The sequence below is a fragment of the Falco naumanni genome, chromosome 9 (genome assembly GCF_017639655.2).
Source record: "Falco naumanni isolate bFalNau1 chromosome 9, bFalNau1.pat, whole genome shotgun sequence".
NCBI classification, from domain to species: domain Eukaryota; kingdom Metazoa; phylum Chordata; class Aves; order Falconiformes; family Falconidae; genus Falco; species Falco naumanni.
In genome coordinates this window covers 2,866,702-2,884,868 of record NC_054062.1, presented here as the reverse complement: position 1 = coordinate 2,884,868, position 18,167 = coordinate 2,866,702, and the positions used below count along the sequence as shown (strand labels likewise).

Sequence of the window (18,167 nt, the reverse complement as noted above, 5' to 3'; positions counted from 1 at the left end):
ATGCAGCACCAAATCCCTGCTCACTGCAGCGCAGGCATCACTGGTACAGAAGCAGCCTCAGCATCTCCTTCTGCACCAGTTCCCTTCCAGTATCGCCCACAGACACCACAGCACTTCACCCTAGAGCTCCAGCAGGTTGCACACCCAGCCTGTGCATCAGCAAGTACAGAGCAAGCAGCGATGGGACATCGGTGCCCTCCTCCCACGCCGGCTCTTGCTTCACATGGCAGACACCACCAGACACGCGAAGCAGTGTCAGGGCGGGAGGATGGGTGTGCAGGCAGCCCGAGCTCTCCTGTCCTCATGAGAGGCCATTGGAACACCAGACACGCCATCTCCAAGGGTAGCTGGAGATATCCCTAGCACCATCATGGAGTTGCTAAGGTTACCTCCTCAGCTGCCTAATTAGAGAAGCTGTCACTCTCTTGCAGAGATCAGGAAGACGTGTGTGCACGTGGGGGAGAGGAGGGGAACTTTCAACCATGCAGATCATTTTTAGCTCACTAAAGCAAAGAAAAAAACCCAACTCCTAATAGGACCGACCACATGTTACAGCCAGCAGACCTGACAGCAGCATCCTGCTCTCCCGCTGCCCAGCTGCTCGTCGAGCCGTGGGGAGAGCTGTTGGCTAGAGAAACGCACGGGGCAGCAGCTAACCCAGCTCAGAGAAGCAGCAGATCCTGGTCTGTCGAGTCTACTTCTCACTCCTCCACCCACCCATTTCTTCTACCTCTGGCTTTGCACTTCCACTGGTCTCCTTTCCTCACCCGCTCCGCACCGTCAGCCTGCAGGCAGCATAGTGGGAAAGGACCCGAAAGGGTCTGTCCCTCCCTCCCACCTCCACACAGGAACTTTACACCACCTTGGTAAAGCAGACAGGGAGCCCTCCAGGCTCTTGCAAACAGTGGGTAAGGTGTGCTCTCACTCTCTCAAGGTCATTTCATGAGTAAATAGCAAAACCAAGAAGAGAATGCCAGAATGACTGAAACCCCTGTGTTTTCCACCAGATGAATCTGCATGCTCACGTATGCTTCCTCCAACTGCAGCGCAGCAAAGGTCATGGAGGGAAGCTCTTCCCCCTAACCTCCACCACAGCTAAGAGACTGCTTTCACCTGAAACAGGATCCCAAATCCTGTGTACAAGGCCAAGAACCAAGCTGGGACTGTGGAACAACACACAAGAGATGCACCACCTCAAAAAGGCTCAGGAGAGATTTCGGGAAACACCCAAGCATGGCACGTACGTCCCAGACATGGCAGCCTGCTCTGAGCACCTCCTGCCCACCTCCAAGAGCGGAGGACCCTCCTCCGTGATGCAAAGAAGGGACGATCATCCACAGATAACACTCCGATCTGGGAGTGCTGGGCAGAGGGAACCCAGGAGTGTCCCACCCAGTGGCTGGTACCCTTGGGAGAAACCACAAAAAACATCAAGTCTCTGTGGCCAGGCCTTTGAGGAATGGGAGCAGCGTTATTCCTGGATGGCAGCGCTCCTGGGGCGTGACTTTGCTGGTTCAGAAAAGTTTAAGAGCAGCAAGATAAAAAAGCAGATGCAGCCAAAAATGCAAAGAGATCCCTGGAGCTGAAGCGCTTGCCAAGTTTCTCCCTAACGCTTCAAGACACCCACTCATCCTCCCCGAGGGCTTGTCAGACTTACATGGCAAAAAATACACGCTCCGCAACTACCCAAGCCCAAAAGAAAAGACCCTTAAATAAATCTGGAATCCAGGACTGGCAGGAAGACAAAGTTGGGGGTGGAAGAGGAATTTTTGGTGTCTATTTTCTAACGAAGGAACTGCCTGACAGCTCTTCTGCAGCAGACCAGGGCTCATGGCCCTGGAACTCACACAGCTCCCTCAGACATCGCAATAGATTGCTTTTAATTACAAGGCACCTGCTCAGAGGTCCCTGGGTATCTGAGAGAGCGCAATGGAAACTAGATCTTAATGGGAATTTAAAAAAAAAAAAAAAAAAAAAAAAACCAAAACATCAGCACAAGCTGGTGCATTCAGATGGTTGAAGAAGAGAAAATCCCAAGAAAAGGTGATCAGTGAGTGACCAAGGATGCTGCTTGCCATCCCAGCCAAGAGGAGATGCAGGCACCCAGCAAAGGAGAGGTGTGTTTAGGTGTGTTTAGCACTGCTTCACCTGGCACCCTGGACACCTTCTTGTACGCTACAGCTTCATGGAGCGCAGAGCGCGAGAGGCTGCTCTGTGCAGGGGGCAGCGAATGAGCACCTGGGCTGGGCCAAGCGTCCACAGCTTGAACTGGGGAGCTGCAACACTGGGATGGGGATGGGGAGCCAGACACTGAAGAGGCTGTGACAGAGCCCAAGGTGCTGCAAGTCCCCAGACCCACCAAGCCATTCCCCTCCTGATAACGGTGTTCACGGCCAGCCTTTACCCCTAGCCCAGCTTCCCCGGTGCCTGTGGGTGAGCTGAAACAGTGTGAACCAACGAGCCCTGGGGCCGGCCGAGGAGCAGGGGCAGCCCAGAGTCAGAACCAGAGCCAGCCAGCTCCAGCCTCCCTCTTCAGTCCTCACTGAGAGAGCGCTATTTGGCTAATCATTTATGCAGATGCTTGCTAAACAACTGTGAAAAATTTGTTTTCACAGACCAACTCCAACTGCAGTAAGCACTGCTGGGGTCAGAAGTGTGGAGGGCATCTCTTGGGCAGCAAGAACAGGACCAGCACGTGTCTATGCTCCATCAGCTCTCCCCATCTCACACCCTCCTCCTCCTGTCCTGCTTGGTCCATCAGCTGCCTGAAGGAAAGCAAGCACCCAACGGGGCAGGGGGCACACACCACTCCTTCTGCCAGGCTGCGCAGGGCTCACCCTGCCCAGCATGCACCAGCAACACCAACAGGAACCACTCACTTCACCACACTGGACACAGGGTCACCTATGTGACGGCCAAAGCCAGCAGCACCTCAAAGTGCCTTCACTGATCTTTGGGGATGGTCATTTTTCATTCTGGCCAGGGAAAGTCTTGTTGAGAACTCTTTCATGCAAACTGTATTTTTCTTTTCTTTTCTTTAAATGTGTCAGTTTAAGATTGTAAAAATACTTTCATCTTCAAAACAGTGTCACAACTCCCCTTCAGCATTTTCATAACAATGCTGCGATTCTGGCTTCAAAACATCTTTCTAAACTTATTGTTCACACATACGCCAAACTTTAAAGCTCAGAATTGAGGGGCTGCAATGAAACTGGAACAAGCCACTCTTTGAATAAAGACAAGTTTTCCTTTTATCTAGTGCTAATTAACAGAAGCATCTCTCCCTCTACACCAGCCCCTGGTCAGCACTCAGCGTGTCCAGGAGACCTCAAAGGAAAACTTCCCCCTTCCCCCACTGCAGCTGTCTGTGCATGACACAATTCAGCATCCCCATCAACAGAGGCACTTCCCAGAGGCCAGTGTTACGGAGATGCAGGAGCCCCTCAGGAGCTACTGTGGGACCCTTTCAGCTTGGTCGGGATGTATAGATGGTTATTGTGGCTATGTGCAACCAAGCTGATGGACAAGGTGGATCTCGGTGCCCACCGTGAGACCATTCTCCTGGCCCAACCTTTCCTGCTTACTCGGTTCATGCCAGGAATAAAATCCTCCCTGGACAGCTCCCTAACTGCAGAAATATTTGCATGGAGTTGGAAGAACAAGGGCATGAGAAGCCTGGGGAAATGCTGCACAGCCATTACCAGCCAAATTACAGCTGCAGGTTGTTCCCCAGCCAGGACCAGAGCACCCATGTCTCACCCGCCCTCCAGCTGCCACAGCCAAGGTGAGAAGCACCATTATAAATAACAGATTTTCTTGAATCTGAATTCTTTCCCCACCCAACAGCAATAGAAGAAGAATATTAACACCTACTGGTTTGCCCTTGGGTGCCTTCAAACTGTTTTGTAGAGTGATGATCAGAACAAGCAGTGATTAAAAACCACAACCCCACATTCACAGAAAACTCTTTCCTTTTGAGCCACAGCAAAAGCATCATCCTCCTTCCCAGCCCAACCTCCTGCCACCAGCAGGGCCCGGGAGCTGCAGAGAGATCATGGGACACGGCACCATTTGGGACACACTTTTCAGGGAGCTGCTTCAGCTGCGGGCCAGGAAACCATGGACAAATTTGCATCATTCCTGCTGGAGGGAGGCTCTGCAGACCAAGGTCTACTTAAACGCTGGGCTTACGTGACTCGGGGATCATCCAAACCAGCAGAGAAGCCTGTCAAGCAGTGGGGAACATGGTTTTGGGGAGGCAATGCAGCTGGGACATGCCACAGGAGAAACACCAGCGGGCTGTTCTGCAAAGGGTAGGCTCTCGCGAGGCTCAGTTTTTCTTCAGCATCCCCTACCAACACCCTGGATCTCACCCCAGCGCAGGCCCCGGGCTGCCACGCCGCCTCAGCTGGGAGGAGTGCTGCTAACAGGATTTTTTCCTCCCGTTTTGCGTTTAAGTGGCTCATTGCAACACGCTGTAAAACCCTTCATCGGCAAGGAGGGAAAAGGTTTTACAACAGTCTTTAAAGCAAGCCCAGGCAGCAGAGCAAACCTCCCCCAGCACGCACAGTTTTGGGCGGCGCACGTGATTTTGGGCAGTGCACGCACTCCCGGGGAGCAGGAGCCAGCAGCATCCCCACATCGCATGCTCACGGAGCTCGCATCCTGCTCAAATCCCAGCTCTTGTCCCTGTTCCCGCGTGCCGCTGGGCCATAGCATGTTAAGGAACAGCTTGTCAGCTAAGCGGCAACGGCAGCTGCTACAAAAGCAGAATAAAATTGAGTACAACGAGGAGCAGTGTGTCTGTCGTGCAAACTGCTGCTCCAGCAAGACCCCAAGCTGGCTACGAGCAGCCCCTACAGGCAGCGTCCCCGACCTCCCTCCCCGCTGCCATGCCACCGGGTAACGGATTTTCTCCTCCGACACAGCAGAAGCCAGGAACACAGTAAGGACAACTGTGCTGCTTGTCTGGGAGAGCAAAGAGCAGGAGAGGAAGAAACAGCAAGCGCTGGGATGTGATAAGATGTAAAGCAATGTAATGGAGTTTGTGTCTTCAAGCAGCTCCAGTTTCTTGAATTGTTAAAAGGCAAGGGTGTTGCTATTTAATTAAATACACTTCTAGCCCCTCTGACTGCACTCAGAAAAATTAAAGCGAGAAACACATGGCTGTTGATTCAGGACGAGGCATGCAACTGCAACAACTGCAGTAAGAATGACCACAAACCTTCATCGCCTTTTCAAAGCCGATTGATACTGAAGGCCCTTACTGTCCAGTATCCATGAACTATGCTGGAAACACCACACCCCATTACTGGTGGCCTGAAGGACCAACTCAAAGGGGTCGAGGGAAGGAGGCAAAACTAAAGGAGCTGCAGGTGGCAACACCACACCTGCGCTCCTCAGGGATGAGCATGAGAAGGCTTGGAGCTTCCAAAGCAAGAGCAAATGGATGAAAAGGCTAGCAAGCTTTTGAGGTGTCCCTGCTCCATCCCAGGGGTGCCCACAGTAATTCCCATATTCAAATGTGACAAAATAACCTCCTTCGCTGCTGCGTTGTCCCCTCCTTAATCGAGGACCTCTGGCCAGCAGGCACCTCAGCCCTGCCAGCACCACGCACCCTGGATCTCCTGTGCACCAGGATGCATTTAATGGGAACACATAAAGGCTGCTTTCCATTTTACAGTTTAGGAGCTACACAGGATGGGAAAATACATCCCATAAACAAACTGCTAAACAAAACAGGCTAAGCATGTACCACTCCAAACAAAAATAGACTCAAGCTAACCTCCACTTTTCAAGCATATGCCTCTGATGACAGCTTCGTTTAGAGCCCCTTATCCCACTTTCAGTTTTGAGTTTTAGGCTCTGCCACCATCGACAGCAGGTTCAGATGCCTCCCACGGCCCTCACAGCTCCAGGTAAGCCAAGAGCAGATGCAAATAAACCCAACGGGAGCTGGAGACCGGCAAGGGTGACCGAGGCAGAGGGGGCTGCATTGCCCTTCCCTGCTCCCACTCTGCGGGCGGTGGGAGGCAGCAGCAGCCTAGACGTTACCAAAGGCTGCAGGACATGGACACGCCATCAGCTGGCTCAGGAACTGTCTCTGCAGGGACAGAAGGGGACATTGGGTGACAAAAGACTTGCACAGCAAGTATTTCAGGCAGACACTACCAGTCTCCCTCCCCAGAGCTGCCCTGGCAGCAGCCCCCATACCCAGCAGTTGAACCCTGCCACCCTGCTTGTGCCCAGAAGCAATTTCTCAAGCGCTCAAACTTTCTTATCCCCTTTCTTGGGTCTGCATGGAGGGCACGTTCCCCTGCGAATGCTTTTTCTGCCGAGATCCAAAGCTGTTGAAGCTGCGTGAAAGTAATTCCCACCCACTCCTACTGCCCCAGGAAGAATACTTCTTCGCTGGTTTTGCATAACAAACAGCTACATGCTTTTCCTTTTTCTCCTGAGAAACTCGGGCTTAGAGGAAAACACCCGGTGCAGTGCTAGTCCAAGATCAGACTTCATAAAGTTCCCTCTGCGATGGGGAGGGGGGCGGGGGACACATGCTACCGCAGAGATTAGACTGCAGCCTTTACTGATAACATTCAGTCACCCTGGCAGGCTGCAGCACACTGAGTTTGTAAAGCTCCTCGGGAATCCTTCAAGATGAAAGGTACAGTATGATACGGATGTATTATATCCATGGGCTTTGTTACAGCACACATTTCCTAGCACGGTTTTATTGCTAGAACACAAAGTTCAGCCAAAGCCCAGGGGCTCTTCAGGTGACGAATGCACCCCTACAGCCGCCCTCCGCTCTGCAGGGGTTGAAAAACGCTGGAGCCCCCGATGTGAACGTGGTAGATGGAGCAGCCAGCACCCTTCCAGCAACAGCGGGCAAGGACATGCCTGCACAGCTAAGGTCAATGTCATCGCTGCTGGATGTGCTTTCAGCCTGCAACATGTTTAACTCCCAAACACGCCTGTCAGGTCCCCAAAATGCCACTGCTGCGCTCGGCTTCTCTACGGCATCCCTATTCTTCAGCTGGACCCACCGCAGTGCCTCCTGTCCCAACAGCCATCCCGGGTAAGAGCTGGGAGGCTCCTGTGAGTTGAGTCTACCTTAATCAAGTGGTACCCAGCATTGGCATCCCATGAGAGGCCCTGAGCTGCCCACCTCAAGCACCTCCTCCAGCCAGGAGATGATGGGAGATGTTTGCCAGTGGGTGGCCCTCTGGCTGGGGCATCCCAGGCCACACCAGAGCCTGAACCAGCAGAAGCTCCAGGCACACGGAGACTGAGATAAACCCCAGCACACTGAGATAAACCCCAGCACACTGCCGTGGCTCAGGCCACCTCTCTTGATAAACACCTGTCACCTCCTGGGAGGGAGGGCAGAAAATGTTTCCTACTCTTTTTTTGAAGCCTAATTGATGCTTGAAATGCTGCAAATGTGTCTGTGGACCCAGCTTGACCATGGGCTGTCCGGTTTGGATGGCATGGAAGAGAGGGAGGGGAACGTGTATCCACCCTTTGGGTCACCTGCCCATCACCTCGCTCCTGGGCACTTCTCTGTCCAGATTTCCCAAGACATTAGAGGTAGATGAACAAGGAGCACGATGCCAACAAGAACATTTTCAGAGAAGCCTGGAAGGAATTCCCTGGGCATGTTACAGGGCGGGAAAAAGTGTTTAAACTCCTCTAACTTAAACAGATGAGAGGTACAAAGGACAAGACAGAAGTGTGATAGGGGTAGAAAGAAAAGGGACACTTCAGGATGTCCCAACAAGCCGCAGAGCCCTCCAGGGCCACCACCCATGCTGAATCCTCCACACAGGTGACTACTCAGACCCAGCAAACCAAGGTGAAGGGTTCTCCACCTCCCTCCACCCCCACAGAGCAGCCTGTGCAAGGCAGCACCGAGTAACTGAGACTGAGGTGGGAACAATTGGCAGCATCTGCCGTATGTGCCCCTTCACCCCAGGAAGCCCATCTAAGTGGGAAACTTCCCGAGTGAGCAGACCTCACTCTGTGCGTGCCCCTTGAGTAATTAATTAGGTCAGTGGCATCAACTTTTACTCCAGCTCCCATCAGACCCCCAGGTAGCAAGGAGCAATAGGACAGCAAGCATGAATGGAGGTAGAGGCTTTTCAGCCTCAGCACACAGAGCTGGTGCTCCCTGGCCAGGGCAGACAAGCAGCAGGTCCTGGTCCTGGGCTGCAGAAAACATGCTCTGCTCCAGCCCTCTGCTCTGCTCCAGCCCTCGCCCCTGCTCCCACACACAAACTGTCCTGCGTTTGCCATCACGGCATGCTGCTGATACGGCAGCGGTGCATCAAGAAGCTGATGTTACTGAGCAGTTGGCTAGAGGCAAAAAAAAAAAAAAAATCCTATGCTGTTGCCAACTCCTATTTTCTGTCACTTGATCCCATATTTTAGGGATGTGCTGCACTCCCTGGAACACCAATCGCTTGAGAACCAGAAGGAGCAGCAAGGGAAGGATACGAGCTCTGAACGGCCTTGGGACCAACACAGCTGTGACTGCGGCAGCCGCAGGCACACTCTGCAATGCCAGCTCACGTTAGGTGAGTGCCTTGGCACTCAGCAGCCCTTGGGGCTGGCCAGGGAGCCCAGCTCATGCAGCAGAGCCAGGGCAGGGCTCCAGCCACAGGTGAGGCCACCCCGCTGCCCCACAGAGAGATTTAAGGGAGCAGAGAAAGGAAAAAGAACCAAAGCCTCAAAGGTATCAGCACAGCTGAGCTCTTGTGAACATGCTCACGGCCAGCAGCAGGGCTGGGAGCAAACCTGGGGTCCCCAGAGCCTGCACCCCATTATGCAGTCCTGGGGCCACAAGCTTTTGGGAGGGTGGGTGCACATCTGCAGATAGTCCGTGGGGTCTTTGCAGCCAGGGCAGCACCCTTCCATAGGCATATCTCATCAGACTCGGAGAAAGAAAGGTAGCAGGCACCAAAATAACCAGCCTGTCCCCGAAGGCAGGCTGGAGCCAGGCATCCCCTCCGCCACTCGAGGATGGGGCAAGCACCCAGCCCCAGGGAGCCATGCTCTGCTCCCCCTCTGCTGCAGCTCATTAGTGCAGCTGGCAATACGATTTCTGTTTCATTCTCGTGCACTGGAAGAGCAGATGACGGTGCACGCGAGATGCGAGGCCCAGCGGGTCCCCTCTCCAGCACAGCGGCTCTCCTCTCCCTGCAGAGAGATGCACAGCTAACCTTTCCCAGCTCACCTCCCTGCGTGCAGCTATGCACGATGGCCCTTGCCTCCCCTCTAACAGGATCACTCCCCATGCACATGGCTGGGAGCAACACCATCAGCTCAGTAATCTTCCTAAATACAGCAGTTACCAGGTGACTGGGAAAAAATCTCTTTTACTGCTGATGCTGCTAATGGAAAATTTCTCCCCTTTTGCTGCTGCTTTCAAAGCAAGTAGCGGTTTCATACAGACTTTGTCTTGCATGGAGATGGGAGAAATGGAAGCACAGAGGGAGGGGTGCAAGACTGGTGAGGAACAGATAATGAGAAACAGAGAACTCATACTTCTGTCTACCTCCTCACCAGCCGCCTCTGCTCCCACAGACAGAGCCCTGGCTCCAAATCTTATCTGCCCCATCTTCTCGCAGGCAGTCACAGCACAACCTCCTCCTGCAAGGAATCCCTCATTCCTCCTTGGACCAGACCACAGCGGGATAAGCACACTGGATGCATTCAAGAGCAGTGCTTCTTGCACAGCATACAGGGAAGATGCCCAAAGGGATCGATGGGCCAAAATCATTTACTCTTACGATTTTTTTCCCCCCACCTGCCTCCTTCCCAGGAGACAATCAGAAAGCCTCACCCACCCAGTCAAGATCACTGCTCGTCCCCTCTGCGTGCCATTCCGCTTCTTCAATACCATTAAGTGTCTCCATACTGTCTGGACACTGGAAACCTTAACAACATTAGCTGAGACCCGAGCAGCAGCACAAGCATTCAATTCTTTTAAGTGGCACCATTTCTTAAGCTGGTTACACACAAGAATCATCTCTGCTCAATGCCGTCACCCACCGCACAGGTAGTGACAGGGCAGGACTGGGGAGCCACAAGGGAAGGCTGCCCGAGGCTCATCATTCCCCATTTCAGCCGGTTGCGGTCGGAGGAGGACACTCCCGACACGAGCTGTACTGTGGGCACTACAGGCGATGAGAGGCTTCAATCAAGACACTTCTATTTTCTTCACTTCTCCTTTCAGTCTCCAACCCCAGCCTACCCCCACACATTGCAAGGCAGTTTGGTGTGACGGTAGGTGTTTCTTAAAGCCACCTGCCGTCGCTAACATACACATCGAGGCAGCATAAGATCAATACCCTAATGTTCTCACAAGTGACATCAATCTATTCTCCTCCTGTCTCAGCCAGTCCCACGCCTGAACTCCCGTTACACCAGGAAAGCCCAAGGGCTCAGCCCAATTCACAGCCAGCCAACACCGCACATCAGTGCCGTGTCACTGAGGCAGCACAAAGGCTGGTCCGTCACACAGCCAGGGTTCACACTTGGAGGGCTTAGAAAGGAAAAGACAGCAAGTTTTGGAGGTAACGCCTAACTGTGTGGTGGCACTCGGAGGTCACTCACCTCCCCAGCCCCCACAGAGAAATGCAAGTGCCCCACCTAATTCTGATGAAAAGCACATTTTTTTTTTTCTTCCAGCAGAAGAGCGATAAAGGTCTCTGGCTCACAGACATCATGGAAAAGCCACCACCGTCCCATGGGAGGAAGAGGGAGCAGAGGACAGCCCCAGCTGTCAGCCTCTCCGCTACTCATGGTTCAGCTGCAGTAAACCGGCTCCTCTCTCTATAGTTAATCTTCTGTTGCCACTAGCTGGTCAACACGGGTACTCTTGAAAAGCAGCAGCTCCCCGAGTACAGCCTGCCACTCAGTTACAGACTCCCAGTTTTAACTGGGATTCTCACCCCAGAAAATACCTGAGATGAAGCAAAACCCCTGCAAGTCCACACCCCACCGTGCTGGACCAGCTACGCTCAACCTTGCCTTTGGGGAGGGAAGCAGTCATCTGAGGACAGACCCATTTTCATGGGCACTCGGTGCCTACAGCCTTTCGGGGTGTTACAGAGCTTGCCTCTCCTGCAGCAGCCCCAGCGGGCACAGCTCGAGCTCAGGACCCACATCACTGGTACCACCCCACCCCGAGCCGGGCCCTCCTTCCTTCCCCTTTCAACTACAAGAACCCAACGGCCTGGAAAGGTTAAGTAATCACATAGCTTCACACGAGGAGGGGAGGAAATTGCTACCAGAAGGTTCTCCCCTTTCCTACACCCTCCCCAGGCAGCCCAGGCACCGGGGACCTGGCCCAGACCCCATGACCACACACAGCTGTGGGTGGCCATGAAGGGGAAGGGAAGCAGTCGTTGCTCTCAGGTCTATCTCCCCCCCAGCCCCCATCCCAAGGAGCCCACTGACACATCTTATCTTCACTGTACAGCCTCAATGAGGCTTTTTGGCTCCCTCCACTTGCCTGGTGGGAGATGTGATACTTTAAGATACTTGGGAAGAGCCAGACAAAGAAAAATAAACAAAATAAACAATAAAAAAAAAAAAAATACCAACACTTGATTTCACCCGACCTCTGGCCAGATATGCGGTGCAGCTCGTCAAGTCTACCAGGAAGCAGTTAACAGCAAAGGGAGGTGTTGAAAGCAAACTTTGCTGTTGGCTCTCTGCAGAGACAACCCAGTTTTTAGATGCTGTGCCCTGATGAGTGGAGTCTCACGCCAGGCACAGGCTCTCTCTGCTACCCGCCTGCTGCTGCTGCATCTCACGGGCCAACTCAAAGCAATGAATGGTGCTTCCAAACAGTGGCATCAAAAGGCATCAGTGGCAGCCACGCTCCCTAGGTAACCCTCCAGCCTCTCCACCCCGCTGACAAAAGCAAGGGTGGCAATCCCCTGCTCAAGCGCTGTCCCTTATTTCAATGCATTCTTACCCTAAAGAGGAGAAGTTTGAGTTACAAGATGGCTTCAGGAAAAGTTAAGAAAGAAGATAAAAGAAGCAGTGCCGAACTGCTGAGGAGATGGAGGAGCTGCACAGCTTCAAGAAGTGGGGGATAATGAGCAGCCACACGCAGGGGCCACGGTGGGACACTGGCAATGTAGATGCACAAGCACCCTTTCTGTCACCCACCAAAACAAAGCACCTCGTAGCACTGCAGATGCCCGTTAAACAGCATCCATTAAAGCCATTTATGAGAAGTGTATAGTAAACTGTTCTTACGTAAGCCACTACCGGGTAAGAGCAGTGGTGAAAATTTGTCTGCCTCTTTCCTTCTCTCTCCTCTATATATATCTGCTCACACATAGACAGAGCTCATCTAAATTAGCTCGGAAGCTAACTGCCTTCATTCCCTGAATTGCACTTAAAGCAGGCAACGCTGCTCATGGAGCAGCTATTGTACAGAACACATGGCTGCTGACTAAATCAAGATACATACCTTAGAGAGACCTCATTGTACAAGAATAAAGTCAATGATAGGCTGCACCATTCGCCAGCGTAACACTAGAAGAATTAAAGGGGAAGGGGGGGGGCAGGGGAGGGGGGATACCGCAAAGCATCAGTTGTATCCAAGGTTAAGGAAAGGGCAGGATGCTTTTTCAGGGCAGGAGATGCACAGCAATTCATATGCACTGGTGGCAAAGTTACATTTGTCATTTCCTGCCACCGCTGCGCTTTGCTGGGTAATTTTATAGTAATGTAACTGGGTGGTAGGGGGCGAAACGTCCTCCTGGTCTCCAACGCAAGAGAGAAAAAAATAAACCGAGGCGCAGGAAATACAGAAACTGAGAGCGCCAGCTGAAGGGCCGCTGAGCATACCGTTCAGCAGCAGGCCCCTGCCGCAACCCGGGAAGGATGCGACACAGAAGCAAAGTTTCCTGCCTCAGTTGGGAGATGAAGAACCCACTCCCTGCTGGCCACCCACCTGCTCGCAGGGGGCTGCGTGCGGGCCATGTGCATGTGGGCTGCATGTGCCTGGGCCATATGCACGTCTGGGCTGTATGTGCATATGTGGGCTGCACGTGCCTGGGCCGTGTGCACATCTGGGCCGTGTGCACGTGCCTGGGACGTGTGCATGCGGGCTGTATGTGCCTGGGCCGTGTGCACATCTGGGCCGTGTGCATACGGGCTGTATGTGCCTGGGCCCTGTGCACACCTGGGCCGTGTGCATACGGGCTGTATGTGCCTGGGCCGTGTGCATGTGGGCTGTATGCGCCTGGGCCGTGTGCACATCTGGGCCGTGTGCACGTGCCTGGGCCGTGTGCACATGCCTGGGCCGTGTGCACATGGGCTGTATGCGCCTGGGCCGTGTGCATGTGCCTGGGCCGTGTGCACATGCCTGGGCCGTGTGCACATGGGCTGTATGCGCCTGGGCCGTGTGCACATCTGGGCCGTGTGCATGTGGGCTGTATGCGCCTGGGCCGTGTGCACATGCCTGGGCCGTGTGCATGTGGGCTGTATGTGCCTGGGCCGTGTGCACATCTGGGCCATGGGCACATGCCTGGGCCGTGTGCACATGGGCTGTATGTGCCTGGGCTGTGTGCACATGCCTGGGCCGTGTGCACATGGGCTGTATGTGCCTGGGCTGTGTGCACATGCCTGGGCCGTGTGTACGTGGGCTGTATGTGCCTGGGCCTTGTGCACATCTGGACCCTGTGCACGTGGGCTGTATGTGCCTGGGCCGTGTGCACGTGCCTGGGTCATGTGCATGTAGGCTGTATGTGCCTGGGCCGTGTGCACATCTGGGCCGTGTGCATGTGGGCTGTATGTGCCTGGGCCGTGTGCACATCTGGGCCGTGTGCATGTGGGCTGTATATGCCTGGGCCGTGTGCACATCTGGGCCGTGTGCATGTGGGCTGTATGTGCCTGGGCCCTGTGCACACCTGGGCTGTGTGCACGTCTAGGCTGTATGTGTCTGGACTGTGTGCATATGTGGGCTGCACGTGCCCAGGCCGTGTGCACATCTGGGCTGCGTGCATGTTCCAGGCTGTGTGCATGTGTCCAGGCTGTGTGCACATGCCTAGGCCCTATGTGCCCAGGCCGTGTGCATGCCCGCTGTGTGTGCCGGGGCCATGTGCACACGGGCTGCATGTGCTGCGTGTGCCCGGGCCGTGTGCGTGTGTTCTGCGTGTGCCTGGGCCATGTATGTGCCCACTGCGTGTCCCCGGGCCGCGTGCGTGCTCGCTGCGTGTGCCCGGTGCCGGGGCTGCCGGCAGAGCCGGTGCTGCTGGCGGAGCATCTCCGGGCTCCCACCACCCCCTAGCGGGCTCGCGCGCGCCACTCGCGACCCACGGACGGCGCGGATGAGCCCGCGGCTGCTGCTGCAAGCACGCCGTGGGCCAGGGGTCGTCTGCACAGGGATTTCCTAGCGCTGCTCTCTCCCGTCTGTCATGCAGCAGCTCCTGCAGACCAGGCTTCCCTGCAGGCAGGGGTGCAACCCTGCAAGCTCTCACTTTATGCGCTTATACTTACTTATGCTTAAATTAATTAGATGTCGTATTGCCAGGGAACAGAAAAAGTTGCTTCCTCCCTAGAAGGAGGAATCCCTTAAAGAAAAGGGACACGGAGCACTGCACATGCTCTGTACCAGCCACCAACTCAGAGCATCTATCCCCTCAGCCTATTTTAACTTGGTCTGCCCTTAAAAAAGAACCAGCAGAAGCTGTGGCGCTCGGGGACATGGGTTAGCGGTGGACTTGGCAGTGTTAGGTTTGCAGTTGGGCTCGATCTTAAAACCTAAATTATTCTGTGATTCTAAGTTTCACACTGCTGCAAACAAGGCTCTGGCATCTGCGAGCCTTTAGCTACAGTTCCACAAGAGAGGCACAGGAACCACTCCAGCGCCAGAAGACATATTACACTGGGAGTTGCTGAGCAGGCCCAGGACTACAGACTGCCTGCTTAAACACAGGTAAGGTTTTATTTTGTGCTTCCTGGCCTGGAATGACTTTTCAGCCCTGCAGAATGGTGTAGCCTCAATTTATTCTCAACTTTTTTTAATTCACAGTCCATAGCATAAGCACCAGGACTCAGCTCTGCCTGCTTTATGCTTTGCTTTTTTTTTTTTTTTTTATAGTTTCAAAAATCCCTCCAGACTGCCAGCCAGGGTGGCTGTCGTGAGGTGTGGTTTAAGAGGTCTTCCTAACCCCTCCTTACCCCACAAAGCCAGAAAGTGGTCTCTGCTAGCAACATCAGCTTGCTCTCAGACATCTAGGAGCCCTCAACACATTTGCAATCAGCAGGACATCAGCTCTTTACGTGCCTTCCTGAGCTCAGGCCCAGAAAGCAACTAAAGGTTTTCAGCAACGTGCATAAATACATATAAACATCAGAAATCACCTAGTGATAAGACTTTGGCAAACAGCGTTCAAATCACTCCCTGCCCCCAAGTCACCCCGAAGCCACCCCACTGACCTCCTACATGTAACGTGATTTTCACCTCCAAGAGCCCATTACCAGGCGGCAGCAGCTCTCAGGTTCCCAGCGACGAATGAACTTAGAAAAGGATGCAGGGGGGGAAAACCACCACAGAAAACTCCAGCCTTACTTCCTGCCAGCAGAAATCCTCTACACAGCACTCGCCCAGAAAAGAGTTAACTGTGAGCAAGACTCAGTTGCCACACCAGGAGATGGGATGAAATGCAACAAATTTGAAATATCAGAGCATCCACGGCAATTCACGAGCTAGACCTTGGGAAAGGACAAGTGTTTTACCTTCTCTGGAGGCAACGTGCTGATTAATTTCAGGACTGTGATGAAGCTATCCCACCATGGGCAAAGCTTCCATTTATCTTCCAATCTGCCTGATGCCTGTGGGTTCAGGGAAACAGGAGGGGATGTTTCGGGGTCTTTTGTCTATGAAGGGGCAGCAGAAAACCCCAGAGTTTTGCACAAGACATGCTACATATTCAACAGTCATGCATAACCAATATCCCAGGCAAGCAAAAGAGAATTTTTTAGATCAAGACATGGTCTTTTTACTGGCAGTTACTCACAGAAATAGGATTTGCTATACGAGATCATGTCTCTGATCTATCAAGACAAATTCCTCTCCTCCAAATTGAGCTATTACCTAAGCCATACACAGAGGGGTTTCTTTGCTTTCCAATATATTTAGATCAGTGCGCAATTCACACCTGGTCCCTGAAGAAAGTGTACTCTAATCTGAAAATTCAACTCTGTGAACCATGAAACTTCTTGTTACTTTTAATCACTGTAAGGTAAATGTCATTCCTACTAAATCAAAGCTTTGATTTTCCCCTTTTCTTACTTGAAATAGAGTACCTGGTTTGTTTGGGATTTTTGCAAGTGACCAACCGTGTCTAAGGAAGCCACACTGCAAAGCCAGAACCCAAGAGGCTCAAGAAGTACCATCAACTTATCCATTACGGGCACTTGCTACAAGAACGCTTCACAGAAGGTAAAAGGACAGGACCGGGAGGCACAGCCAGGCATTTTCCTACCCCGGCACATCGCACCCAGCACAAGGCAGTCGCTTCCGCAGGCCAGGGGAAGGGACTTGCGGTGGGTGCCCCAGCCAGCCTGCGGCGGGCACACCTCGGCACGCCTGATGCATGCAGGGCGATGCACTGGAAGCCACAACCAGAGGTGGGTGTCAAGCAGTATCTCGGACCCGACGTTAAGCAGGTACTCAAATTAAGCTCGGTTCAGGCACCAAAAAGCAGAAAGCTAGTGGATCAAGAAGAGATCAACAAAAAACCTTGGGTGACCCGGCAGAGTAAACACCGCGCTGTTCGTGCGGCATTCCGAACAGTTCCCGTGGAAGATGCCCAGGATGGTTAAGGCACAGAAAAAGATAAAAGTGACAAGAGACGGCTCGGGCACCCCGGCTGAGCCAGCAGGATCCGGCATCAAGAAGTACGACAACAGAATTATTTCTAGTCCCATCCCCCTCCCCACAGAAGCTGAGACAGGAGCAAAGTCTGCAGGCGGCTGCCACAGACCCAGGCGCTGGAGTTGTGCGTGAAGCAAGAGCGAGCTTCGGGAATTAAGACGAAGCATTTATAAAATCAGGCTCTGGCTAGAAAAGCAGCCTCTCCTGTTCTCCCAGGCTCGGCGGTACCTCCTCCAGGGCTAAGCGTTCAAGTCGGAGCACAAGAGGCAGCACCCATCACTTTATAGCCTGAGTGGAGCTGCTCTACTCCCAGGGCTTCCAAGAGGGAGCAACCCTCAGGCCCTGCTAAAAAATCCCTCCCCAGCAGAAAAAATAAATACATATATAAACAAACAAACAAAACAAAAAAAAGCCACCAGGGTGCAGCAAGGGCAGGGTTAGAGAGCTCCAAAACACAACCCAGCAGCCCACGGCGAGGGGAGGCTGAGCAGAAACCCCGGCGCAGCGGGGAGAGCCCGGGGCCGCCCGTCCGCAGCGGGATGCTCCGCGCCCCGGGGCAGCGCGGCGGCGGGGCGGGGGGGCCCGGGGGCGGCGGGCCCCGGGGACAGGGGCAGCGGTGCCTACCGAGGGTGAAGAAGGGCAGCTCGGTGTTGTCCAGGTCGTCCTGCACGGCGACGCGGCCGGGCAGCTCGCTGCGGACGAAGAGCAGCAAGCGGGAGTCGGCGGCGGCGGCGGGCGGCGGGGCTCCGCTCCAGCTGATATCGTTCTCCCGGAGCACCGGCAGCGTGGACACCGTCACCGTCTTCACTCGGCAGGGACCGGGGGTCTCCCGCGACGCCGCCGCGCCGGGCCCGCCGCCCAGCATCACCGGCGGCAGCAGCAGCAGCAGCAGCAGCAGCAGCAGCGGGGGCGGCGCGGCGGCGAGGCGGCGGCGCGGCGGAGCGGCCATGCCGGGCCGGAGCCAGGCGCAGGAGAGCCGCGGCGCGGGGAGGCGAGCGGAGCCGGGCGCACTGAGCCGCCCCAGCCCGCCGCCGCCGCCGCCGCCCGGCCCCGCCTCCCGCCCCGCCCCGCCCCGCAGCCCCCCGCCCCGTTCCGGGGACCCGCCGCGCCGCCGGACCCGCCGCTGCTCGCGGGGGAGCGCCCGCCCCCGCCCCGGCACCGAGTCCCGCCGCTCCCCGCGGCGGCCTGACCGGCTGCGCACCGGCCCCCGGCCCGCACCCTCCCGCTGCCCCGGGCGCCTCGCCTCCTCTTCCTCGCCAAA

At 54.5% G+C, this 18,167-nt stretch overlaps 1 protein-coding gene across 1 annotated transcript in view; it reads right to left on the bottom strand.

Moving 5' to 3' along the window:
- ASTN2 (astrotactin 2) overlaps window positions 1-17,934 on the bottom strand; it is a 354,822-nt gene extending 336,888 nt beyond the window's left edge. Inside the window, exon 1 of the mRNA XM_040606571.1 lies at window positions 17,531-17,934. Coding sequence (XP_040462505.1) covers window positions 17,531-17,855 — 325 coding nt within the window. The 5' untranslated portion in view covers window positions 17,856-17,934. The remainder of the gene's footprint in view (window positions 1-17,530) is intronic.
- Window positions 17,935-18,167: the final 233 nt, after the last annotated feature.